General features: G+C 40.3%; 2 protein-coding genes across 2 annotated transcripts in view; one reads left to right on the top strand and one right to left on the bottom strand.

Annotated features, from left to right (window-relative positions):
• Positions 1-12,024, bottom strand: part of LOC139442323 (UTP--glucose-1-phosphate uridylyltransferase-like) — a 105,670-nt gene extending 93,646 nt beyond the window's left edge. The window contains exon 1 of the mRNA XM_071223117.1: positions 11,946-12,024. Coding sequence (XP_071079218.1) covers positions 11,946-11,954 — 9 coding nt within the window. The 5' untranslated portion in view covers positions 11,955-12,024. The remainder of the gene's footprint in view (positions 1-11,945) is intronic.
• The window catches only part of LOC139442324 (protein O-mannosyl-transferase TMEM260-like), a 51,503-nt gene that overhangs the window by 3,655 nt on the left and 24,231 nt on the right, over positions 1-23,617 (top strand). Inside the window, exons 2-6 of the mRNA XM_071223119.1 lie at positions 14,894-15,025; positions 16,218-16,354; positions 18,171-18,202; positions 19,158-19,309; positions 22,768-22,948. Coding sequence (XP_071079220.1) covers positions 14,928-15,025; positions 16,218-16,354; positions 18,171-18,202; positions 19,158-19,309; positions 22,768-22,948 — 600 coding nt within the window. The 5' untranslated portion in view covers positions 14,894-14,927. The remainder of the gene's footprint in view (positions 1-14,893; positions 15,026-16,217; positions 16,355-18,170; positions 18,203-19,157; positions 19,310-22,767; positions 22,949-23,617) is intronic.

Here is a 23,617-nt window from a genome sequence, read left to right as displayed (position 1 = left end):
AGTATTTTGTTTCTTTGAAGTTGTAATTGGGCATAACGCTGCTTGCATGTACATGATTTGTAAAAATGTCCGTTTACTTGTGCGTTATCCTCACAAAGAGGCAAAGTCTAAGTCATAGCAATTCGCTGTGCAGAGTTGTGTCCCTTTGGCACGCCAGAAACCTATGATTGTGGGTTCGAATCCCGGTTCGCCCCGATTATGTTTCTAGGTTTGTCAGCACTATACCCGTGCTCGTGGGTTTCACCAAAGTGGTAAACGTATGAGACCTGCATCACTTTGGGCTCTTCTCCCACATTAGATGAGGTGAGGTGAAATGGGGTTTAAGGTCGCATTCAAGATAAGTGCACTTATATAGCCTGCATGAGTGCATGCGTGTGGCTGCTTGTACTAGTCTGGACTAATGCCTAATTTTATGAGATACCCCACTCAGGCACAGTATACTGACTCCAAGCCGACCAGTCCTTGTTTTAGCCCCTTAATGCCGAGCACCAGACAGGGTAACAACAAGTACCATCTTTTAACATCTTTTGGTATGACACAGCCGGGGATTGAACCCCAGACCTTCTACTTTGCGTACAGACACTCTACCACTAGACCATAGGGGTGGTCCCTCCCACATAAAGCTGACACGCCGTGATATAACTGGAATACAGTTTCAAAGCAGCACTAAACCGAACTTACTCACTATCCTTACAAGCAACACTTTGTGTGTTTAGGTGAGCCCAGCCCAGCCCTATATTTCTTGCTTTCCTCTTGACACACTACTGCCACTAGTCCTCTATCTGTCTTCAACAAAGCCAAACATAGCACGTCCGTGTATATGGACTAAACACACATTTCACACAAACAACTCTCCACTCACAGTTTCCACTTACGACCCAGCCATCTTGATTTCAACTGTTGAACTTAGTGTACTAGTTGGTGGACTTTATTGGGACATAATTGTAGTACACCTGTCCAAAATGACAAACAGCCATTGGATCATATCCTCTAAACCTTCAAAAAGAGGTTAACTAAACTACCGTATTCAATTTAATAAGCACCCTGCTCTAATAAGCCCCCATACCGATATTTGCTAAGATATTGGCTTGTGAATAATCTCAATCAGCACCCCTTCCGATTGATCAATGTACACAAGACTTATTTATTTGCGTATAATACGCACTCGTGTGTCATCTGCACCCTTAATTATGGGCAATTAAATTCTGGAAAAATATATCTGTTGTATATAAACATTTCAAGCTGTCAGCATAAACCACGAAAATTTACGATCTTTCAACTCTGTTTTTTTTCTCACCAAAATAATATTCTAATAAGAGCCCCCTGTTTGTAATTTTGAGAGCAACCTGGGCGCTTATAATGTCGAATACGGTAATTGTTTAACCTGAAGAATGGTAATGAGACCTATTATGCTGGTGGTAGGGAGCTCCAAACGTTTGCATCGCCTGAAGTATGCATTGCTTTCCCAAACTCCAAATTTTGAATCTTATCTCACACTTTTCTTCCTTCTTCTTTTGACCCTATGAGGATACATGCTTGAACAAAGTTTCCAGCTTCTTAAAAACAAATCACAGGAACACATCCCAACATCACCATGGTCACCACCCAAACAAATGGGTCATGCACTGTCCGCTCTAAGAAACAGAATGATGTGGCAAAACAATATTCTCTTAAGAACCCCCTATTTCTAATTTTGAGAGGGCCGTGGGCACTTATTATGTCAAATACGGTAACCATTATTTGAAAATTAAGAATGAAAGTCAAACCTCAAGGATTTCTTGGCTCAAGTTAATTTGGCCTGACAGTGTTCCCGCTGTCTCTTGAAACTGCCAGTCCTGTTGAACTGGTAACTCTAAAAATTACCAGTCCCCCCCTAATATTAATCAGTCCCAACTTTAAAAAAATAACCAAAAAACAATTACCTGGTTATAATTCTTTCAACATCATGTTCAATGCAATGTCATCTCTGAAGTAATTTAGTTAGGTCTACACAATATTCACACAAAGTTCAGTCACAATTTTCTCATCTTTTGTTTTGATATTTCAATATGAAGTCACTACGAATATATTTTTAACCTTGAAGCAAAGCAAAATGTCATTTCCTCTCACTAGAAATTGACAAGGGGAAACTCTGATGGTAACAGACAAGCTGACTTCGAAAAATATACTTATATGAATATCACAGATTTATAAGGTACTTTATTTGCCGGTCCACAGGGTACTGGCAGTCACATGAATTACTGTCCCAAGCCTAATTTTACGGTAAAAAACTGATAAATACCGGTAAACAGGAACACTGCCTGAAGACAATCAAGTCTGGATCAGACAACCAGTACCTGAGAGTGAGTGAGTGAGTGAGTTGGGTTTAACGCCGCTTTTAACACTATTACAGTTATATCCCGGCGTGTCAGCTTAATGTGGGAGGAAAGCCCAAACTGATGCAGGTCTCAGACGTTTACCACTTCAGTGAAACCCACGAGCACGGATATGGTGCTGATAAACCTAGAAACATAATCGGGGTGAACCGGGATTCGAACCCACAATCATAGGTTTCTAGTGTGCCTAAGGGACGCAACTCTGCACAGCGAATCGCGGCGCCTTAGACGACTGGGCCAACAGTGTCCACCAGTACCTGAGAACTTGAGGATTGTTCCAAACCTTTGTGGCACATTTAACACCTCAACACGGCCTAAACCCGTTGATCTAATCCCCGATCTTATGACCTCACTGTAATAACAGTTCAAGGTGAAATATAATAAAAATAATAGCTCATTGGCCTCCAGTAAAATAATATTTTCAGTTTTTTTGTTTCCTGTATCATGAGTATTTGGTATCTACATACATGTAGACTAATAACTAGGACTGCAATGAATCCGCTATAGGGTAACGGATATGAATATTTATTCACGAATACAATAACAGGTCAGTATCAGTTGATGTATTATTTATTATGTTCAGTGAAACAATAACAAAATAATTTTTGTGATATGGTTTGACCATGTTGACAGTGTGAATGATTATTAATATATTATACATTTATATACTGCACTTATCCAGGTAGTAGTATCAGCTAAAATGTGACATAGACCAGTGACCACACTACTGTCAAATTAAATATGAATATCTTTGAAGAAATCTATGTATGGATATATATTAGTTCTATGGATATTTTTAATTAAAAAACACTCATTTTATTTTTTTCATAAATATTTGATTCTTGCATCCATGAATAACAAATACAATCATGAAGGGATGCGGTTCGATTCACTGAATACATGAGTGAATTGTAACAGCCCTACTAAAAAAACAAAAATATAAAAAAGTTTTGCCATGAGGCCTTCAAAAAGAATGTGGTTTCTATTACCTCACCTACCGATACATTAATTTAAGGTGAGGTGAGGTGAAATGGGGTTAAACGTCGCGTCCAAGATTATTGCACTTATATAGCGACGTGCATGTACGTGTGTGTGTGTTTGTGTGGCTGCTTGTACTAGTCCGGACTGATGCTGATTTATAGTGCTAGCTCACTGAGATACCATGCCGCAGTAAACCATGAATACCCCACTCAGACACAGTATACTGACAAGGGCTACTGTTTTAGCCCCTTAATGCCAAGCTCCAGACAGGGTAACAACAAGTACCATGTTTTAACGTCTTTGGTATGACGCGGTCGGGTATCGAACGCCGGACCTTCCGCTCTCCGGGCGGACGCTCTACCACTAGACCAATAATCTTGGACGCGACGTTAAACCCCATTTCACCTCACCTCAATATATATTTATATATTCAACGTAATAAACGCCCAGGGAGCTCTCAAAATTAGAAATAGGGGGCTCTAATTAAAAATAGGGGGCTCTTATTAGAATACTATTTTGGTGAAAAAAAGAAGAAATCTTTCTGTACGACAGATATATTTTTCCAGAATTTAATTGCCCATGATTAAGGGTGCATATAACACATGAGTGCATATCATACGCGAAAAAATAAGTCTTGTGTCCATTGATCAATCGGAAGGGGTGCCAATTGGGATTGTTCACTAGCCAGAATACTAGCAAATATTGCCGTGGATGCTTATTAGAGCGGGGCGCTATGTCGAATACGGTATATATATATATATATATCATCTTAATGCTAAGTGTGTCAGGCAGGCTAGCAACAAGTACCATCATTTAATGTCTTTTGATATGACACAGCCTGAGGATTGAATCACAGACCTTCTTCTCTTCAGACAGACACTCCATCCACTAGGCTAGGGAGGCAGTTGAGCACATATAAAATATGTACCTAACACAGCCTAACCTTACAGTAGTTGGCCATCACAGAAACAGCGTTTTGAACAAAACAAAACCAAGCTTATTTTGAAGTGTAAAAGCAGCATTAGAAATTGACACTAGTCCCATAGTCCTTTCCAAACTGACCAATATTTAAGGTATCATGAGGACTAGCAGAAATTTGCCCACTTTAAGGGTTTTGCTATATGTTATCATTATAAGGACTAGTGGACTAAAACTGTTGGTTTCTACCACTGAAGTGTAATCAGAATGACAACATTATATTTATCAGGTCAAAGATAAAGAGGAAGATCATAATAATGCTTAAAAATGTTTTAAAATGTTACATAGTAATTTGTCTCAAGTAATATCCCAGCTCATACACCATGTTCTGAGTCTCCAGGTTATTTCAGAAGCCCAAAAGAGTTACCTCCATTCAGAAGCCCAGAAGCAAGCTCCTTCCCAGTGTGTGACACCTTCGTTACACTCTCAGTAACATCTCTGTGAATTGTTCAGTGTGGCTCTGGAGTGAGTGAGTGTGTGAGTTGGGTTTAACGCCGCTTTTAACAGTATTCCAGTTATATCGCGGCGTGTCAGCTTAATGTGGGAGGAAAGCCCGAAGTGATGCAGGTCTCAGACGTTTACCACTTCAGTGAAACCCACGAGCAAGGGTATGGTGCTGACAAACCTAGAAACACAATCGGGGCGAACCGGGATTCGACCCCACAATCATAGGTTTCTGGCGTGCCCAAGGGACGCAACTCTGCACAGCAAATCGCGGCGCCTTAGACGACTGGGCCACCCGTGCCCCCTTTTGGCTCTAGAGGGACAGTCAGGTGGTCAGTAGTGCACAGGTCAAGCAGAATTGAACAAAGTCTACCACAAAGTACAGATTGTCACGCTGTGATTAAGTAAAACAATTTTTATAATCATTGATAAGCATAAAGGTGTGGGATAGGGCTGGGACAGGTAACTCGGGTTCCCAGGTCAGGTGGGTACTGAGTAGGACTCAGGACTACCAGGACCCGTGGTTAGTCAAATGATATATTGTTTGATGACAAAAATTATCTAGAACTCTATGGTTACACTACAAGTCACTAATGTTCACATTTTTTTCTGACTATGCACCCATTCCTTCTGATTTTTTATATGGTTGAATAGACATATAACTTAAGTCAATTTCAGTGTTTGAATGACCAGATTGTTTAATACATGTATCTAAATACGTTTTGCCAGGGCTATGCTAAAAATGTTCTCAATCGGACATTTTGAGACATCTCCTGAGACATACAGTGGGTACCCGGGTAGAGTCGGGTAATAGTGGGGTGGGTACCCGGGTAGTAAATTTGGACTCGTCCCAGCCCTAGTGTGGGAGGAAGCATTGATGTTTAATCCTGTGGGGAGAATTCAATGGTTACCTCCCTTCTCAAGTCCACTTGTATTTTTCAGACTGTTGACCCAGACATGATATTGACCTTGTAACAATAGCATATCACTACGACATGCTATTTATAACTATCCCAAGGTTGGTCTCCCTGTCAGAGTCATATGCCTGTATCTACTGTGACAGAAAGAAACTAAATACTTCAAAAACTTTCAAATCACAAGGTAAACTACCAACTATACTTCTTTACGAAACAAAGAACATAATAAGCTCATTCATAAAAAAACCATACTGATGGAGATCACAACAGAGTTGATTGTTGCCTGCGGATTGAGATCATATACTTTAGATCTACACGTAGATAATAGGGCTGGAACGAGTCCAAATTTACTACCCAGGTACCCAACCCCCTATTACCCGACCCTACCCTCTGTAGGGCTCAAGAGTTGGGAACACAGTGTCGAATTGGGAATAGTTTAACTGTAGCCCTGGCAAAATAGATATATGGTCTCTTATGAAACGATCGAATCATGCGTACACTGAAGTTGACTGAAGCTTTATCTTTACTCAAACATATACAAGTCAAAAGGAATGTGTGCATCACCATAACGAAATGGGAACATAAGTACTTGTAGTGTAACCACTGAGCTCTAGCGAGTTTTTGTCATTAACAATATGTCACTTGACTAACCACGGGTCCGGGTAGTACTGTGGATACCTGGGTCAGGACCCACACGACCTGAGTACCCAAGTTAGCTAACAACGCGTGTGGGTCCGGCGTTGATTAATGAACAATTTGCATACTCATATATGCAAGGGGCCCACGTATGGTTCCTGTAGGAAGTGACAACTTGGTGACGATGGCTTGCGGTATATACAGTTTTACTTTATATATGTAGATATAAACATACAGAGGACACTATGTGCCAGGTCAGCACATGGTGGTAGTGGTTGTTGTCTAGGTGCCCCGGAGCACCAAGCCTAACCCTAGCTAGGCTAAGGGTAAGACCTTTCTTTCTCCTTTTTCTGGACCAAGGCTTATATAGCCAAGGTCACCTGACATTTAGTAAATAATAAATACAAATGTAAACAGTAAATCATCAGTGACATACTTGCACATCCTGTTCAGGATGGCAGACAGGCGATGTACACAAAAATGGGGATTAACAAATAGGATTAGCATCTTATAAATAACAGCAATTAAATGTTTCAAGGCATATAGATGTCATGGCTCCAGGGTAATGAGCCTTTGCAATCAAATGTTCTTCAGACAATGGGTGTCGTAAATCAGTCACCATGACATAGCCTTCCCAGCCTTTGCACAATGTTGTAGATAACATGCAAGTTTGAGCATGTAGATAACCTTATACATGAGTCTATACAAACATGTATTGTTTTCCCTGTGGGACATAACTGAACTCACAATGTCCTGGGCCCACTTGCACAAAGCGATCTTAGCGCTAAGATGATCGTAGCGCCCATACTTTAACATAGGCTTACGATAGTCTTAGCGCTAAGATCGCTTTGTGCAAGTGGGCCCAGGTCACAATCCCAGCTTTTTGGCCGGGACTAAACTGACAACATGATAAATTCATAGTCTCTCATACAGTGAGTGAGTGAGTATGGTTTTACGCTGCTTTTAGCAATATTCCAGCAATACCACGGCGGAGGACACCAGAAATGGGCTTCACACATTGTACCCATGTCGGGGATCGAACCCAGGTCTTCGGGGTGACAAGCGAACGCTTTAACCACTAGGCTACCCAACCGCCCCTCTCATACAGACCCAGAACAGTGAAACTAAATATTTTAAAACACCCAAGTAAGTCTTCAATACTTTGGCAAGTCTAGATTTCTTCATTTTCTGAAAATGTAGAGATTCTCTAGGTTCCTTTCTATTACATATTAAAAGACAAATTAACAAAGAAATCTTAAAATATTTTCATTTCAGAGACGGAACATTAGTCTATATTGGTCATGTGGGCCTCATGACATATTCATTAATGAATTCAGAGGTCTTTTTAACGAGTTAGTGACTTACCACTTTCACAGTTTTTGACTTAAAGGGGCACTGATCTAACGCAATTCCCCGGGACTGGTTGTTGCCTTTGTTATTGTTTTTTCCCAGTGAGTACCCGGATGTAGAGCAGAAATCTAGACTAGCTCGCGACCTCTGTTGCGCCATTCGTAAGCGCATTAGTCACTTTTATGGATACCGGTAGTAATAAGAGCGTATGGTCACATTGATCAGCAAAATGGAATACAGTTTTCGAGATAATAGGGAAATGTAGGTATCTTTGTGGGTAGCATCGGTAATGGTGACGAAGTTTTGATAAGTCACTTGCTTGGTAATTTTGCGATTTTCGTTTACACTATTTTGACTTGCAACACAAAGTAAATATTTCATCTGAGCATTGCTTTTTTTATAGTGTGTATATTTTTTTACTGTCAAAACGTGTAACATATTTATTAAACGTCTAAATATTCAGTTATTTCACAAAGTGACTGAACAACATTTCCATCTGTATTATTATGATAACGAATTCCAAACATTTTGATGTTTAATGTCATCACCGAGAGACTGAAAATGTAACGTTGAAAAGTACATTTCTATGTTGTTTGGCTTCTAATCCTACATAATAATCTGTTGTGATGTTTGTAGGCCCTTTTGATCGTCTTAATCAATCTGGACAGATTTTTTAGTCAAAATGACATTTTACATTTTACACATTTTATAAATTGCCTGAGAGAATCACATTTTACAAATTGACGGTAATCTATACACGCTTACAAAGGAAATGACCTGTGAAAACAACGTCTATCGCGCATTGAAGAATTTCCCAACCAAGACGTAGAGAAACAAGAACGAATCGGTTCAAATGAAGGAAAACAAAATGCAAATACCATAATTACAACTTACCAAATTTATGTGTATAAATAGGCAGCTTCCTTGTTCGAGTAATGTATCCGTGAATATCCACTCAAAGGAATAATATCCCACTCATCTGCAGCTATACAAAATAACTTATTCGATGTCACGTGTTTCTGTAACTATCAAATATTCTAAAAGATATATATCGTTTCGGGATATTATAACCAGTGTTCGTTTCTCAACTGATCACTTGGATTGTTTCAGGTGTTTCACATAGGTGTCAAGTCTCAAGGGTTGGCTGAGAAAGGCCACGTGACAACTAGTTTCATTACGTCCACGGTTCCTAAAAAATCCACTGAGATAACAATGAGCAACCAATCAACGTATTATCAGTTAACCCTTTGAACAAAGTATGTTGTTTTTACATCGGCACTTCACGCCATGATATGAGTGTATTCCCTTTGTTTTAGTAAACCTAGACATGTAAACACTCACTTTTGACATATCCACTGTGCAAGATAACAGTGATTAATCAATCAACGTATTTTCTGTTAATCCTTTGATGACTAGGAACGATCCGTTGATTTACCAAAAAAAGTAAATCAACTGATCATTCATCTCTTGCTGGGCTGCCACGTGCATATTACATAACGCACATTTCACCTCACTTTAAACCTGCATTTAGATTGAATAATTACCCCAGACACAATAAATGCCAAATGAGAACCTTTGTCAGGTAATCTAAGTGGTGCTAACACTAATTGTACCTGTAATAAATTCATTAACTGAGCATCAAGTGAATGACGACAAATACACAAGTGTAGGGTTATACGAGAAAACGTGGATGACAACAAGGGAGTAGTAATCGTATTATCGACGCAATCCGAAAACCGAAAATGCTTTCACTGCATGGATACTTTTTTTTAGTATTAAACTATAACCATCTGGGGTATTTCCAAATGACGACTTCCGATGAGCTCCGCCGTTCTTTTTGTCTGTTTGTTTAGGCTGAAGAAATTAATTAACATGCGCCCTTTGTCGAATCTTTATAGATCACATTTAACCAATCAGTGTTTATTCAAAAATGCGTAAAACAAATATTGCCTCCAGCCTCCAAGTGTATTTAGCTGTCCTTGCAGACGGTAGCCCAGTCTCTGGTCACGCTCAGTTGCGTTGCGTATCATCCGGGTACTCACGGGGGAAAAAACAATAACAAAGGCAACAACCAGTCCGGGGAATGGCGTTAGATCAGTGCCCCTTTAAGAAGATTTGGGTAGGAGGTGAAGTGAAATTGGGTTTAATCGCGTCCAAGATTATTGCACTTATATAGCGATGTGCATGCACGTGTGTGTGTGTGGCTGCTTGTACCAGGCTGGACTGATGCCGATTTATAGTGCTAGCTCACTGAGATACCATGCTGCAGTTTAACATGAATACCCCACTCAGACACAGTATACTGACTCCGAACCGACCAGTCCTTGCTTTAACCCCTTAATGCCGAGCACCAGACAGGGTAACAACAAGTACCATGTTTTAACGTCTTTTGGTATGACGAGGCCGGGGATTGAACCCCGGACCTTCTGCTCTCCTTGCTGACGCTCAACCACTAGACCACGGAGGTGGTCTGATTTGGGTAGGAAGAGCTATGCTGGTACCTATTCTTATGTGTTATCCCAATGTAAGTTGCCCAGGTAACCATGCCTCTGCTGGTCCCTTTAAACAAATTTGATAATGAATTGTCGTTTAACAGAGCAACAGGCTGTCCCATTGTGTTTTCAGCAAAGTGCATGCCTCTTGATCTAACGACAAATGTAACATGATTCATGTCCAAAGACACATCCCTTTTAGATTGTGCAACAATATATTAACTGATTGAGTCATAAACTGGACCATTAAAGATTATCTGTACCCTCGCAATGATTCCAACCTGATAAGTACTAGGGCCGAGACGAGTCCAAATTTACTACCGGGTACCCACCACCTTATTACCCGACCCTACCCGGGTACCCGCTGTAGATATTTAGAGATAGGTACAAACTGTCCGATATGGAACAGTTTGACCTTAGCCCTGGCAAAATGTATTTAGATACATGTGTAAAACGATCTGGTCATGCATACACTGAAGTTTTATCTTTATTCAAACATATAAAAGTAAGGAGGAATGGGTGCATTGTCAGAAAGAAATGGGAACATTAGTGACTTATAGTGTAATCATGGAGTTTTAGATAATTTTTGTCATTAAACAATATATCACTTGACTAACCACGGGTCCGGGTAGTCCTGTGGGTACCCGAGTCCTAGTCAGGACCCATCCGGCCCGAGTACCTGAGTTACCCGTCCCAGCCTTAATAAGTACATAGATCTACAAAGTTGCATGACTGAAAATTTAAGTACATGGATTTGAAGGCAAGTGTCTTAAGAAGTGAATGATGTTGCATTTGTTGAAAGTTTGACCTTGAAATATGTTAATATTATTTCTTCATGAATTCTAGACATTGAATAAATATCAATATACTATGAGGATTAACAGCTCCACATGCAAATGTAGAAATCACATTACACTCAATTATATTGACAGAAAAGCGTACACTTTCGTGAATGCGATAATTCATCTGAAAAGTCTATTTCCATACCATTTGAATGATAAATCATAATTTGACTGACATTGTATACAGGGAAGCGAAAATAAAAAATCCTGAATAATAATTGCGCTGTGCACAGTTTAACGTTGTCTCGTCAAAAGCCGCTTACACCAGGATACTGTAGGGTTATACATTCAGGCCTATAATTATGAATGTGATCAGTGATATGTCTTATGATGTAGGTTGATTAGAAAGTCTAAGGAATTTTATCCTCTTGCCATTTTGGGCAAAAAGTACTCAAAATACAACAAAACATGATATTCATGTTGTATCTTTTGTGACTGGGTTGTTATGGGTGATTGGGTTTTTTGGGGGGATTTTTTGGTGGATAATGTATTTGTTATCTCATTACCCAGACCTCTCATTATTACTTGAGTGTATTACAGTACCTGGGGTACATTTCTACAGTACCTGTGCCGATACCAACGACTACAACAGGCCTTAGCAAAGGCTGTTTTTTACCAGCTCCAATAAACATGGATAGTCATGGAGCTATTGAGATGCTGTCATATGGTGAAAATGATGCTAGACGTTTTCGCTGTGTGGTTGTACTCCCAGTGCCTTAATCATCTGACTATAATTACCACCTGTCGAATGACACTTCGCTCAGGTCATTTGTAACGACGCAGTGAGGGACCGAAAACAATTTGGCGTAACCTCACGAAATTAGGTGCCATTAGGGGTGCCATTGCTTACCATCAGTTATACGTCCGATAAATCGAACGACCAAATTTCTTTATAGACGTTATATCTTGCAAACTGACTAAAATACTTACATTTGCCATGATTCCTTCTATGCAAGTTAGATGGAATTCTTATAACATTGAAGGATTCGCACTGGAGGTGAAGGTGAGACGAGCAGGGTCAAGGACGTATATTTACTCATTCACCAATAAGGAACCGTGTAACAAAATCGGTGCTTTCGAAGGTCAAGGCCGTAATCCCAATTCAATGCCCAACTGCAAAGTTTACATGTTGAGGACGTAAACAATGATGGCAACACTGTGCATGCTGACAGTTTAACGGAGAAATACACAGGTCATTTTCATAATATGTTTGTCGTCGAAGAGGGGCCAGGGCGATCCGTTATACTTTTAGGACACGTATAAATAATATCCTATCAGGAAAGAGCGAGGGACAGAGGCAACGCAAGGTTCCTCGAATGTCGTCAAACGAAGTCTCCGTGCACTAACACCGCTATTCGAACAGAGGAGAGCCGGTAGACTTTTATCATTCGACGACGAGTCTAGTACACTGGAGATAACAAATCGATTACTGATGACACTCGATAGCCCCATAATAATTACGCGATATGCGTGATGCTGATTTCAATGAAGAAAATTATTTTGATTTAGTCAACGAAACGTATATATAGGCCTAATCTAACTCACCTGTCCATGTTTAGTTGTTATTGTATTTTATAAATTAAGCAGTCTCTGATTATTATGGTCATGTTAAATTGTGACGATAGCTGCAGCAAAATTTTATTTTACCAGCAATAAACATGACGACCCTGTCTTGTAAAATTATATAGGGGATTCAACTCTTTATTTTCATGATATTAACAACGCGTGTCGGTCTGACGTTGATTAATGAACAATTTGCATACTCATATATGCAAGGGGCCGACATATGGTTCTCAGTAGGAAGTGACAACTTGGAGATGATGGCTTGCGGTATATACTGTTTTACTTTATACATGTACATACAAAAAACACTATGTGCCAGGTCAGCACATAGTAGTAGTGCTTGTTGTCTTGGTACCCCGGAGCACCCAGCCTAACCCTAACTAGGCTATGGGTTAGACCTAAGACCTTTCTTTTCTCCTTCCTCTCCTTTTTTTCCCCTCTCTGGACCAAGGCTTATATATAGCCATGGTCACCTGACATTTAGTAAGTAATAAATATAAATATAAACAGTAATTCATCAGCAGGATGGCAGACAGTCGATGTACACAAAGATGGGGATTAACAATTAGGATTAGCATCTTATAAATAACAGCAATTAAGTGTTTCAAGGCATATAGATGTCATGGCTCCAGGGTAATGAGCCTTTGCAATTAAATGTTCTTCAGACAATGGGTGTTGTAAATCAGTCGCTATGACAATATTCAGAATTTTGGATGCTACACTCACTCTAGGCCGTTAAAATGATAAAATTGTCCTATATTTCAGAAGGGTGGTTTGGTCCATGACTATGCATGAGTTTCAATAAAAAGTCCTGTGATTCACCTAGGGTACGTCAATTGACTCAACTCAATAATAATACCATTTTTTAGCAGTTTGTGAATTCCACTAAAATATTGCCGATTGGTTTCAGATTCTGTTACATATATAGATCTACATGTAGCATAAAACAATTTGGAGAGCACAAGAATCTGATTCGTTTGTTAACACAAAATAGACCCACTTACAGTGTTTGGAAGAAATGTCTCACTCATTTGATAAGATATTGGTCTATTTCCAAAGTTGGGGGTAAGGATACATTGCATACATTTGTAAAGATGTGAGGCGTGTGGACGTACTAGTTTGAAGATATGCTGAAACATCATATGTGACAAATTTCATGCGAAAATCTCCGAGGCTTGCTGAGGAGTTTTTCCACTTTTATCAACAATGGTTGATATAATTGATATCAAAAGACAAGAGGGTGAGATTTTATTTATCATCCAACATCATTCTTCCAACTTTTTTTAGTTTGTAGACAGTAATAAGCAGTGTCATAAGTGTAAAAAATACTGCTAAAAGCTTCAGTAGTAGAGCCATTAGTGATGTCATTTGATTGTGACGTCATGGTAACCAATGACGTCACAATTGTCTGCAAAGCATTGTGAAGCAATTTCATTGCAGCGATATCTACAATAGAAATCAACACATTGATAGTTTCTGGAAAAATAACTGGAGCAATAGAGAGCTAGAGCACATCATGGTCAGCATTTGTTGTTGTTTAAAGCCGCACTCGGCAATATGACTTGTTTCACCTAACTCAGTGTTCCCACTGGATTTTGAAACTGCCAGTCCTAATGGACTGGTAACTCTAAAAATTACCAGTCCCCCCTAATTTTTGTTAATCCCAAATGAAAATTACCCGGTCACAATTCTTTCAACATCATGTTCAATGCAATGATGTCATCTCTGAAGTAACTTAGTTAGATCTACGCATTATTCACACAACATGCACAAGGTTCAGTCACAATTTTTTCTCTTTTTTTTTGTAATATTTCAAGGCAAAGTCACTACAAATATATTTTTAACCTTGAAGCAAAGCGAAATGTTATTTCCTTGCACTATAAATCAACATGGGGAAACCCTGATGGTAACAGATAGGCTGACTTCGTTCGGAAAATATACTTACATGTATATCACCATTGTTTTGTTCAACATTGAAGTGGGGCGGTCGGGTAGCCTAGTGGTTAAAGCGTTCGCTCGTCACGCCGAAGACCCGGGTTCGATTCCCGACATGGGTACAATGTGTGAAGCCCATTTCTGGTGTCCCCCGCCGTGATATTGCTGGAATATTGCTAAAAGTGGCGTAAAACCATATTCACTCACTCACTCAACATTGAAGTTTTACAAGGTACTTTATTTGCCGGTCCAAAGAGACTGGCAGTTGCATGAATTACCGGTCCTAGCCTAATTTTAGCGGTAACACAACTGGTAATTACCGGTAAATGGGATCACTGTTAACTTCAAGTATATTTGATATAATAATTTCTCATATGCAGACTGAGCGTTTACAGTTTCTGACCAAGTCTTCCGATGGCGAAGGCTATGAAGAAGAAGAAGAAGGATGCCTCTCAAAATCAGCTGGAGGCATCGGAGCTGAAGCTAATGAGCCCTCTCAACCCCAGACATGGGTGAGTTATGTGAAGATAGGTTTGTGTCATCTTCCCGAGGCAAGAGAGTTAACTGACCATAAAAGTCCAGTCTCCACCCTTGCCGAACTAGGCTGGTATTATGGAGTTACATTTTGGCTGGACTATGCATAGTCCAATCAAAATCGTGCACCGAAATGGAAATCCGGTTCGTAAACTGTCATGCAGATGTCGATTGATTGCAGGATTTGCAAAACATGCGCATCGCCAACTCATTGTCAGCATTGTTCATGTTTTTAATCAAGGTGTTCAATTGATTTGATGCATTTCGCGATGTAAGACCCGTTTTATCACAGTATAATTTCCTGATTATCGATCAGACCGTCCTGACTGGGCGCCACCATTTTGTGTGAAGCAAACGCAAGTGATACGAGAGGTCGAACCTGATTGGTAGGCTCAGAAGGGACATTACTCGTAATAGCCACTGGTGGCGCTACCATCGAGCCCAGTAATTCCAGCTTAGTTCGGCAAGGGTTGAAACTGGACTTTTAAAGTCAGTTAACTCTCTTGCCTCGTGAAGATGTTTTGTGTGAGACCGTGAAACATTTATTGACGAAGTACCAATATATGCAAGGGCTTGTCTTGTGGAAATTGTTGGCATAATAGCAAACCTATTTGAAGGCAGCAGATGTGAAAACATGTAAAGTTTGACAGTCAGATAAATGGATCTATCTAGCGATTCGCTGTGCAGAGTTGCGTCCCTTGGGCATGCCAGAAACCTATGATTGTGGGGTTGAATCCCGGTTCACCTCGATTGTGTTTCTAGGTTTGTCAGCACCATACCCGTGCTCGTGGGTTTCACCGAGGTGGTAAACGTCTGAGACCTGCATCACTTCGGGCTGTCCTTCCACATTAAGTAGACACACTGTGATATAACTGGAATACTGTTAAAACCTTTACAATTCATACAGAGTAATATATGAGAAGTACATTTCTGTCTGGTGTGTTTTGTCATCATTGTGTGTTCGCTTAGAATAGACAACTAAAAATAGAATAGAAACCTCAAACATTCACTGATTTCAAACTGCCATCTTGTATACAAGTAAGACCCATCTCAAATTATGATACTACATGCATTTTTTATTGTTTCCATTTATAAATTAAGCAATTTATGTAGAAAACAATACATCACCATGACAACAACTAATCTAGTCTGTTTCTTTAATTATTGAAGGAAAACGGCTAATTGCAGAGATTCAGTTGTGGCAGTGGATGTCCTATCGTCACTGTGGAAACCTGTTACAGTTGCAGTGGTTGTTTTTGGGGTGTACTTGCAAACACTGCATCCCTCCTTACCAGGAGGGGATTCAGGTAAGATGCTCCTGTCTTTACCCCATCAGAATAAGCCCACACTACTTTGTGCTGGGTGTAGGAAACAATCTGTACATTTATTCTACGTATATAAGTCTGCAGTACAAGCAACGGACACAACTGACAATATCACACACACAGAGACACAATATGTTCAGCCCTCCGTAACATACCATTCCTCTCTCCCTCGTTACCCAAGCTAGGGGCGGTCGGGTAGCCTAGTGGTTAAAGCGTTCGCTCGTCACGCCGAACACCCGGGTTCGATTCCCGACATGGGTACAATGTGTAAAGCCCATATCTGGTGTCCCCCGCCGTGATATTGCTGGAATATTGCTAAAAGCGGCGTAAAACCATACTCACTCACTCGCGTTACCCAAACTAACTGCCCCACTACGTCACGCCATTACATCACAATCTCATAGAATTTATAGACATACACAACAGAGAATGAAACGAATGCAAGGATACAAACCAACCTTGAGTGTCGAACTAAACCGAAAGTTATATTGTATGGAATATGAAGGGAGATAACTCCATCATGGGATAATGTAAAGGCCACTAGAAAATATGGTCAGAATAAAACTTTATATTGTCATAGCAGGTCATGCTCTGATTGAGTGTCTTGGACCCCTATGACATGGATTGTTATGTCTTCTCTCACACACACCCCACAACTCCCATACCCCCATGTCCCCACCCCACCCCCCAATGGGAGGGGAGACATTTTGTTTTGGGCGTTTTCCCATAGTCGTTGGTGTTCCCACACTATTCTGAGCCATAACTTGAAAACCATTCAATATTTTTCTACTAAACTTGGCATATGCATTGCTCATCAGCTCAACTGATGCCTTTGGCTATTTTAAATTTTTCCTAAGTTTCCATGGAAACAATTTCGACTTCATCTCAAACGAGGGTAAGGTTCATTTCAGGGCCATAACTTGAACATTCCTCCTTACCAGGTGACTCAGGTAAGCAATCTTACCACATTCCCCCATCAAAATAGGCCCCCACTACGTCATGCTTGTCATTAGAGCCCTCCCTGCTAAAGTGGGTAACTTGATTGTGTGTCATGGACCAATGATGTGGAGAGCTGCATCCATATTTGAATATTTTCATGACGCTTTAATAAAGCTGGAATAATTGCATCAAACGACACTCACTCATACTTACTCACAAGCTAACAACTTCAATTGTTTGATCCCCACACCATCTAAGTATTAAAAAAGAATTACTTGTTGATGCTCAATAAGATGTGAACAGTTAGCAATGTCCATGTAGGTTTTTAGCGGTATGCTTTTTATGTCTACAAAATTTAACTTCTACCAGGGAGGGGGCACGGGTGGCCCAGTCGTCTAAGGCGCCGCAATTCCCTGTGCAGAGTTGCGTTCCTTGGGCACGCCAGAAACCTATGATTGTAGGTTCGAATCCCGGTTCGCCCCGATTATGTTTCTAGGTTTGTAAGCACCATACCCGTGCTCGTGGGTTTCTCCAAAGTGGTAAACGTCTTAGACCTGCATCATTTCGGGCTTTCCTCCCACATTAAGCTGACATGCCGCAAAAACTGGAATATTGTTAAAAGCGGCGTTAAACCCAACTCACTCACTCACTCACTCACTCTACCAGGGAGATGAAAAATAATATCTAGCACCATATTATGACTTAATAAATTTGTTCTTGATAAGCAGTTTTATGGTGAAATGAATGGTATTCTTGAAAGCCAGAATAGGTCTCGTTTTGTTTATTGCATTAACACGAAACATAACATGGAAATGTTTAAGAAGAGTCTTTGAAAATCATGAAATTGAACTTTCTTCAGGTGAACTCATCGTGGCTGCGAGTGAATTCGGTGTAAGTATAAAATGTTATTCCTTTTCATTACAAATATGAATCTCTAATTAGGGGCCATGGGGTAGCCAAGTGGTTAAAGCGTTCACTCGTCACGCCAAAGACTTGGGTTCGATTCCCTTCAATTTTACAATGTATGAAGCCCTTTTGTGGTGTTCCCCACCGTGATATTGCTGGAATGTTGCTAAAAGCAGCGTAAAAATCATACTGACTCACTCACTCCTTTTGCTGTTTTTTAAATACATTTATTATTACATATACAGCGTATTTGACTTGAGACTAGAACAACACAAAAGTGCACATCCACAAAACTAAACTGTGTAACCTAGCATAGTTTATTTGGGCAGATGGTCTCACCAATACTTCTAAGAGTATCTTGCCTCTTCTAGAGTTGTCGCAATTTGAATTTCCACCATTTTCCTTAACAAACATTTTGCAAAAGCTTCCCTCTGCTCTTCCTGACGGGGCGGTGGGGTAGCCTCGAGGTTTAAGCATTCATATGTCATGCTGAAGGCCTGGGTTTGATTCCCCACATGCATGCGATGTGTAAAGTCCATTTCTAGTGTCTCCTGTTTGGATAATGGTGGAATATTGCTAAAAGTAGTGTAACCCACTCACTCGCTCGCTCGCTCACCCACTCACTCACTCACTCACTCACTCACTCACTCACTCACTCACTCACTCACTCACCCAACCACCCAACCACCCACCCACTCACTCACTCACTCACTCACTCACCCACCCACCCACCCACCCACCCACTCACTCACTCACTCACTCACTCACTCACTCACCCAACCACCCAACCACCCACCCACTCACTCACTCACTCACTCACTCACCCACCCACCCACCCACCCACCCACTCACTCACTCACTCACTCACTCACTCACTCACTCACTCACCCACCCACCCACTCACTCACTCACTCACTCACTCACTCACTCTTCCTGACAGGTAGCACATCCCCCAGGTTACCCCCTGTTCACGGTGCTGGCGCAGTGCATGCTGGAGTTCTTTCCCTTTGGTAATCCGGCGTGGCGAATCAACTTGCTGACCGCCCTCACATCAGCTGTCGTTGCAGGAGTGCTGTTTGTGGTTGTAGAGAGGTGAGGAAACAATTGTTGCTTTGTGTCATCAGTGTTGAAATTAAACATGAGAGTTGTTGATTCGCCACATAATCCTAATGGTGTTGGAATCCTTATACATTATCTTCATAATACAGACATCACCGAATTTCAAATACTTCAAACCATCTTCCCAAGGCAAGGGAGTTAACTGACTGTAATAGTCCAGTTTCCACCCTTGCCGAACTAGACCGCAGTTTCTGGACTCGATTGTAACGCCACCAGTGGCTCTTACGAGTTACGTCCCTTCTTTGTCTCTCCTATTGACCAATCAGATTCCACCTCTCATATCACTTGCATCTCCTTAAAACAAAATGGCGGCGCCCATCTGATTGATAATCAAAATTTATGTTGTGATAAAACGGACCTTACTTTGCAAAGTGCATCAAATCGTGTTAGCAACTTGACCTAAAACATGAAAAGATTTGAAAAATATCTGTTGACACCGAGTTGGCGGTACACATGCTTTGCAAATCCTGCAATCGACCAAAATCTGCACGGCAGTTAACGAACCGAATGTTGATTTTGTCAAGTGATTTTGATTGGACTATGCATAGACTTTTAGTCCAGCTAAAATATGACTCCATAATTCCAGCCTAGTTCGGCAAGGGTTGAAACTGGACTTATATAGTCAGTTCAGTCCTTTGCCTCGGGAAGATAACTCCGAACATGTACAGTTAGATGTATGTGATGACACCAGAGCTTCATTCCACAAATTGATCTCAGCCATGCAACTGTTGTAAGTTAGTTTTAAAGGGGCACTGATCTAACGCAATTCCCCGGGACTGGTTGTTGCCTTTGTTATTGTTTTTTCCCAGTGAGTACCCGGATGTAGAGCAGAAATCTAGACTAGCTCGCGACCTCTGTTGCGCCATTCGTAAGCGCATTAGTCACTTTTATGGATACCGGTAGTAATAAGAGCGTATGGTCACATTGATCAACAAAATGAAATACAGTTTTCGAGATAATAAGGAAATGTAGGCATCTTTGTGGGTAGCATCGGTAATGGTGACGAAGTTTTGATAAGTCACTTGCTTGGTAATTTTGCGATTTTCGTTTACACTATTTTGACTTGCAACACAAAGTAAATATTTCACCTGAGCATTGCTTTTTTTATACTGTGTATATTTTTTTACTGTCAAAATGTGTAACATATTTATTAAACGTCTAAATATTCAGTTATTTTACAAAGTGACTGAAAAACATCTCCATCTGTATTATTATGATAACGAATTCCAAACATTTTGATGTTTAATGTCATCACCAAGAGACTGAAAATGTTACGTTGAAAAGTACATTTCTATGTTGTTTGGCTTCTAATCCTACATAATAATCTGTTGTGATGTTTGTAGGCCCTTTTGATCGTCTTAATCAATCTGGACAGATTTTTTAGCCAAAATGACTGAAATATTTACACATTTTAAAAATTGCCTGAGAGAATCACATTTTACAAATTGACGGTAATCTATACACGCTTACAAAGGAAATGACCTGTGAAAACAACTTCTATCGCGCATTGAGGAAATTCCCAACCAAGACGTAGAAAAACAAGAACGAATCGGTTCAAATGAAGGAAAACAAAATGCAAATACCATAATTACAACTTACCAAATTTATGTGTATAAATAGGCAGCTTCCTTATTCGAGGAATGTATCCGTGAATATCTACACAAAGGAATAATATCCCACTTGTCTGCAGCTATACAAAATAACTTATTCGATGTCACGTGTCTCTGTAACTATCAAATATTCTAAAAGATATATATCGTTTCGGGTGTCAAGTCTCAAGGGTCGGCTGAGAAAGGCCACGTGACAACTATTTTCATTACGTCGACGGTTCCTAAAAAATCCATTGAGTTTGATAACAATGAGCAACCAATCAACGTATTATCAGTTAACCCTTTGAACAAAGTATGTTGTTTTTACATCGGCACTTCACGCCATGATATGAGTGTATTCCCTTTGTTTTAGTAAACCTAGACATGTAAACACTCACTTTTGACATATCCACTGTGCAAGATAACAGTGATTAATCAATCAACGTATTTTCTGTTAATCCTTTGATGACTAGGAACGATCCGTTGATTTACAAAAAAAGTAAATCAACTGATCATTCATCTCTTGCTGGGCTGCCACGTGCATATTACATAACCTCACTTCAAACCTGGATTTAGATTGAATAATTACCCCAGACACAATAAATGCCAAATGAGAACCTTTGTCAGGTAATCTAAGTGGTGCTACCACTAATTGTACCTGTAATAAATTCATTAACTGAGCATCAAGTGAATGACGACAAATACACAAGTGTAGGGTTATACGAGAAAACGTGTATGACAATAAGGGAGTAGTAATCGTATTACACAATCCGAAATCCGAAAATGCTTTCACTGCATGGATACTTTTTTTAGTATTAAACTATAATCATCTGGGGTATTTCCAAATTACGACTTCCGATGAGCTCCGCCGTTCTTTTTGTCTGTTTGTTTAGGCTGAAGAAATCATTTAACATGCGCCCTTTGTCGAATCTTTATAGATCACAGTTAACCAATCAGTGTTTATGCAAAAATGCGTAAAACAAATATTGCCTCCAGCCTCCAAGTTTATTTAGCTGTCCTTGCAGACGGTAGCCCAGTCTCTGGTCACGCTCAGTTGCGTTACATATCATCCGGGTACTCACGGGGGAAAAAACAATAACAAAGGCAACAACCAGTCCGGGGAATGGCGTTAGATCAGTGCCCCTTTAAGTATGAGCGTTGCAATCATCTCGGTCCAATGGGATCTTAGCAGTACAAAGACCTAAGTATTGTCTTAAAGGGAGTTAAGATTGTTGTAATCCTTAGATTACCGGAACTTTGAAACAAGTGCAGAGGGAGGGTGCAGAGGTTGGGCCAACGGATGTCACCGTATCGAAATTCAATTTGAAACATTTAGGATGTGCCTTGTTCAGTTTCAGTATGAAGTTGATTAATTGCAGGTCTTAACCTGGGTTTGTATCAATACACACACAGAATGACAGAGTTTGTCGATCGATATTGTGATACTTTGGAGTCGATGTTATCAATAGTAACATTTCCAATCAATGACAGCCCGAGTTTGTCCCACCCTTAATTTACAGTTGTCTGCCCCTGTATCAGATGTTTTTGTTGACTTGGATAGTTTGTACCACTGTTTTTCTAAATACTGATCGTGCTCAGGATACAATAAACACTTGTGTAGAACGCCAATTTCAGATTTTCATATCTTATAAACTTTGCAGTCAATTTGGTTTGGGGCTTTGAATAAAAACTTTGTAATTTGGAATAATTAATCTTTTCCTCGCTAAATGTTTGTCAACAGTTCAATAAGAATAAATCCTCTGTACTTTAATTCCATTATCTATATATTGATTATATTGATCTGTTTACTGATTTCTGTGTTGATTATGACCACCCTGACAGACTGACATGCTGGTCATCAGCTGGTGTCCTGGCCGTCGCCGTCTTTTCCTTCAGTCGACTCACCTGGACCTGGGCAGTGACGGCCGAGGTGTTCGCACTCAACAACCTGTTTGTTGCACTGCTTATGATGCTGGCTGTCATGTTCGAACAGAGTCAAGGCAACAAGACACGCCTTCGGACGGTAACGTTCCACATCTAGTTGCATGGTGTACTGTAAATCTTGAAATTAACGCGAGTGTGAACGAAATGCGAAAAATGCGTGTGGTCTTTGCTCGCATTTTTAAACATCGCATTTATGTCAACAATAAGACATTTTGGATAGCAAAAATACCAATTTAGACATACGCTGATGTATTCCACACCTCTGTTTATTGAGCAGCACTTGTATATAAAGTATATAAATAATGTCATTCAAACACTAATTACGTCCTGTGAATTGTCACTGCTGGGGTCAAGACAAGAGTTCTACTCATTTATGTCATCACTGATCACACCTGCAAGTCCAGACAGACGCCACCCTTTGTTCTTTGCGACTGCATCAAAGGCCAACACGAGCCAGCGCATATGTATTGTTTTTGCGGAAGTTCTTTACTCAGCGCTAACAAGCGGTGCTATTTGGTGTGTGATTGGATTAATGTAAGGTTGGATTAAGGTGAGGATTCTAAACCTGACTGAGGACATCTTTAGATATAAATCCACTGATGCTTGAGAGGAGGGGGTGTCGCATTCATATTGAGTCTCATTTTTGGCTAGGGTCCAGTGGTCGCATTCTTTTGGAGACGCATTAATTTCGCGATTTACAGTATGTAATGGATAAGAGTGTCAGTTATAACCGGTATTCTGTAAACTG

The sequence above is a fragment of the Haliotis cracherodii genome, unplaced genomic scaffold (genome assembly GCF_022045235.1).
Source record: "Haliotis cracherodii isolate W230 unplaced genomic scaffold, xgHalCrac1.p SCAF_5, whole genome shotgun sequence".
In the NCBI taxonomy this organism is placed as follows: Eukaryota; Metazoa; Mollusca; class Gastropoda; order Lepetellida; family Haliotidae; genus Haliotis; species Haliotis cracherodii.
The sequence above is the reverse complement of the archived record's forward strand: the minus strand, read 5'-3'. Positions and strand labels throughout refer to the sequence as shown.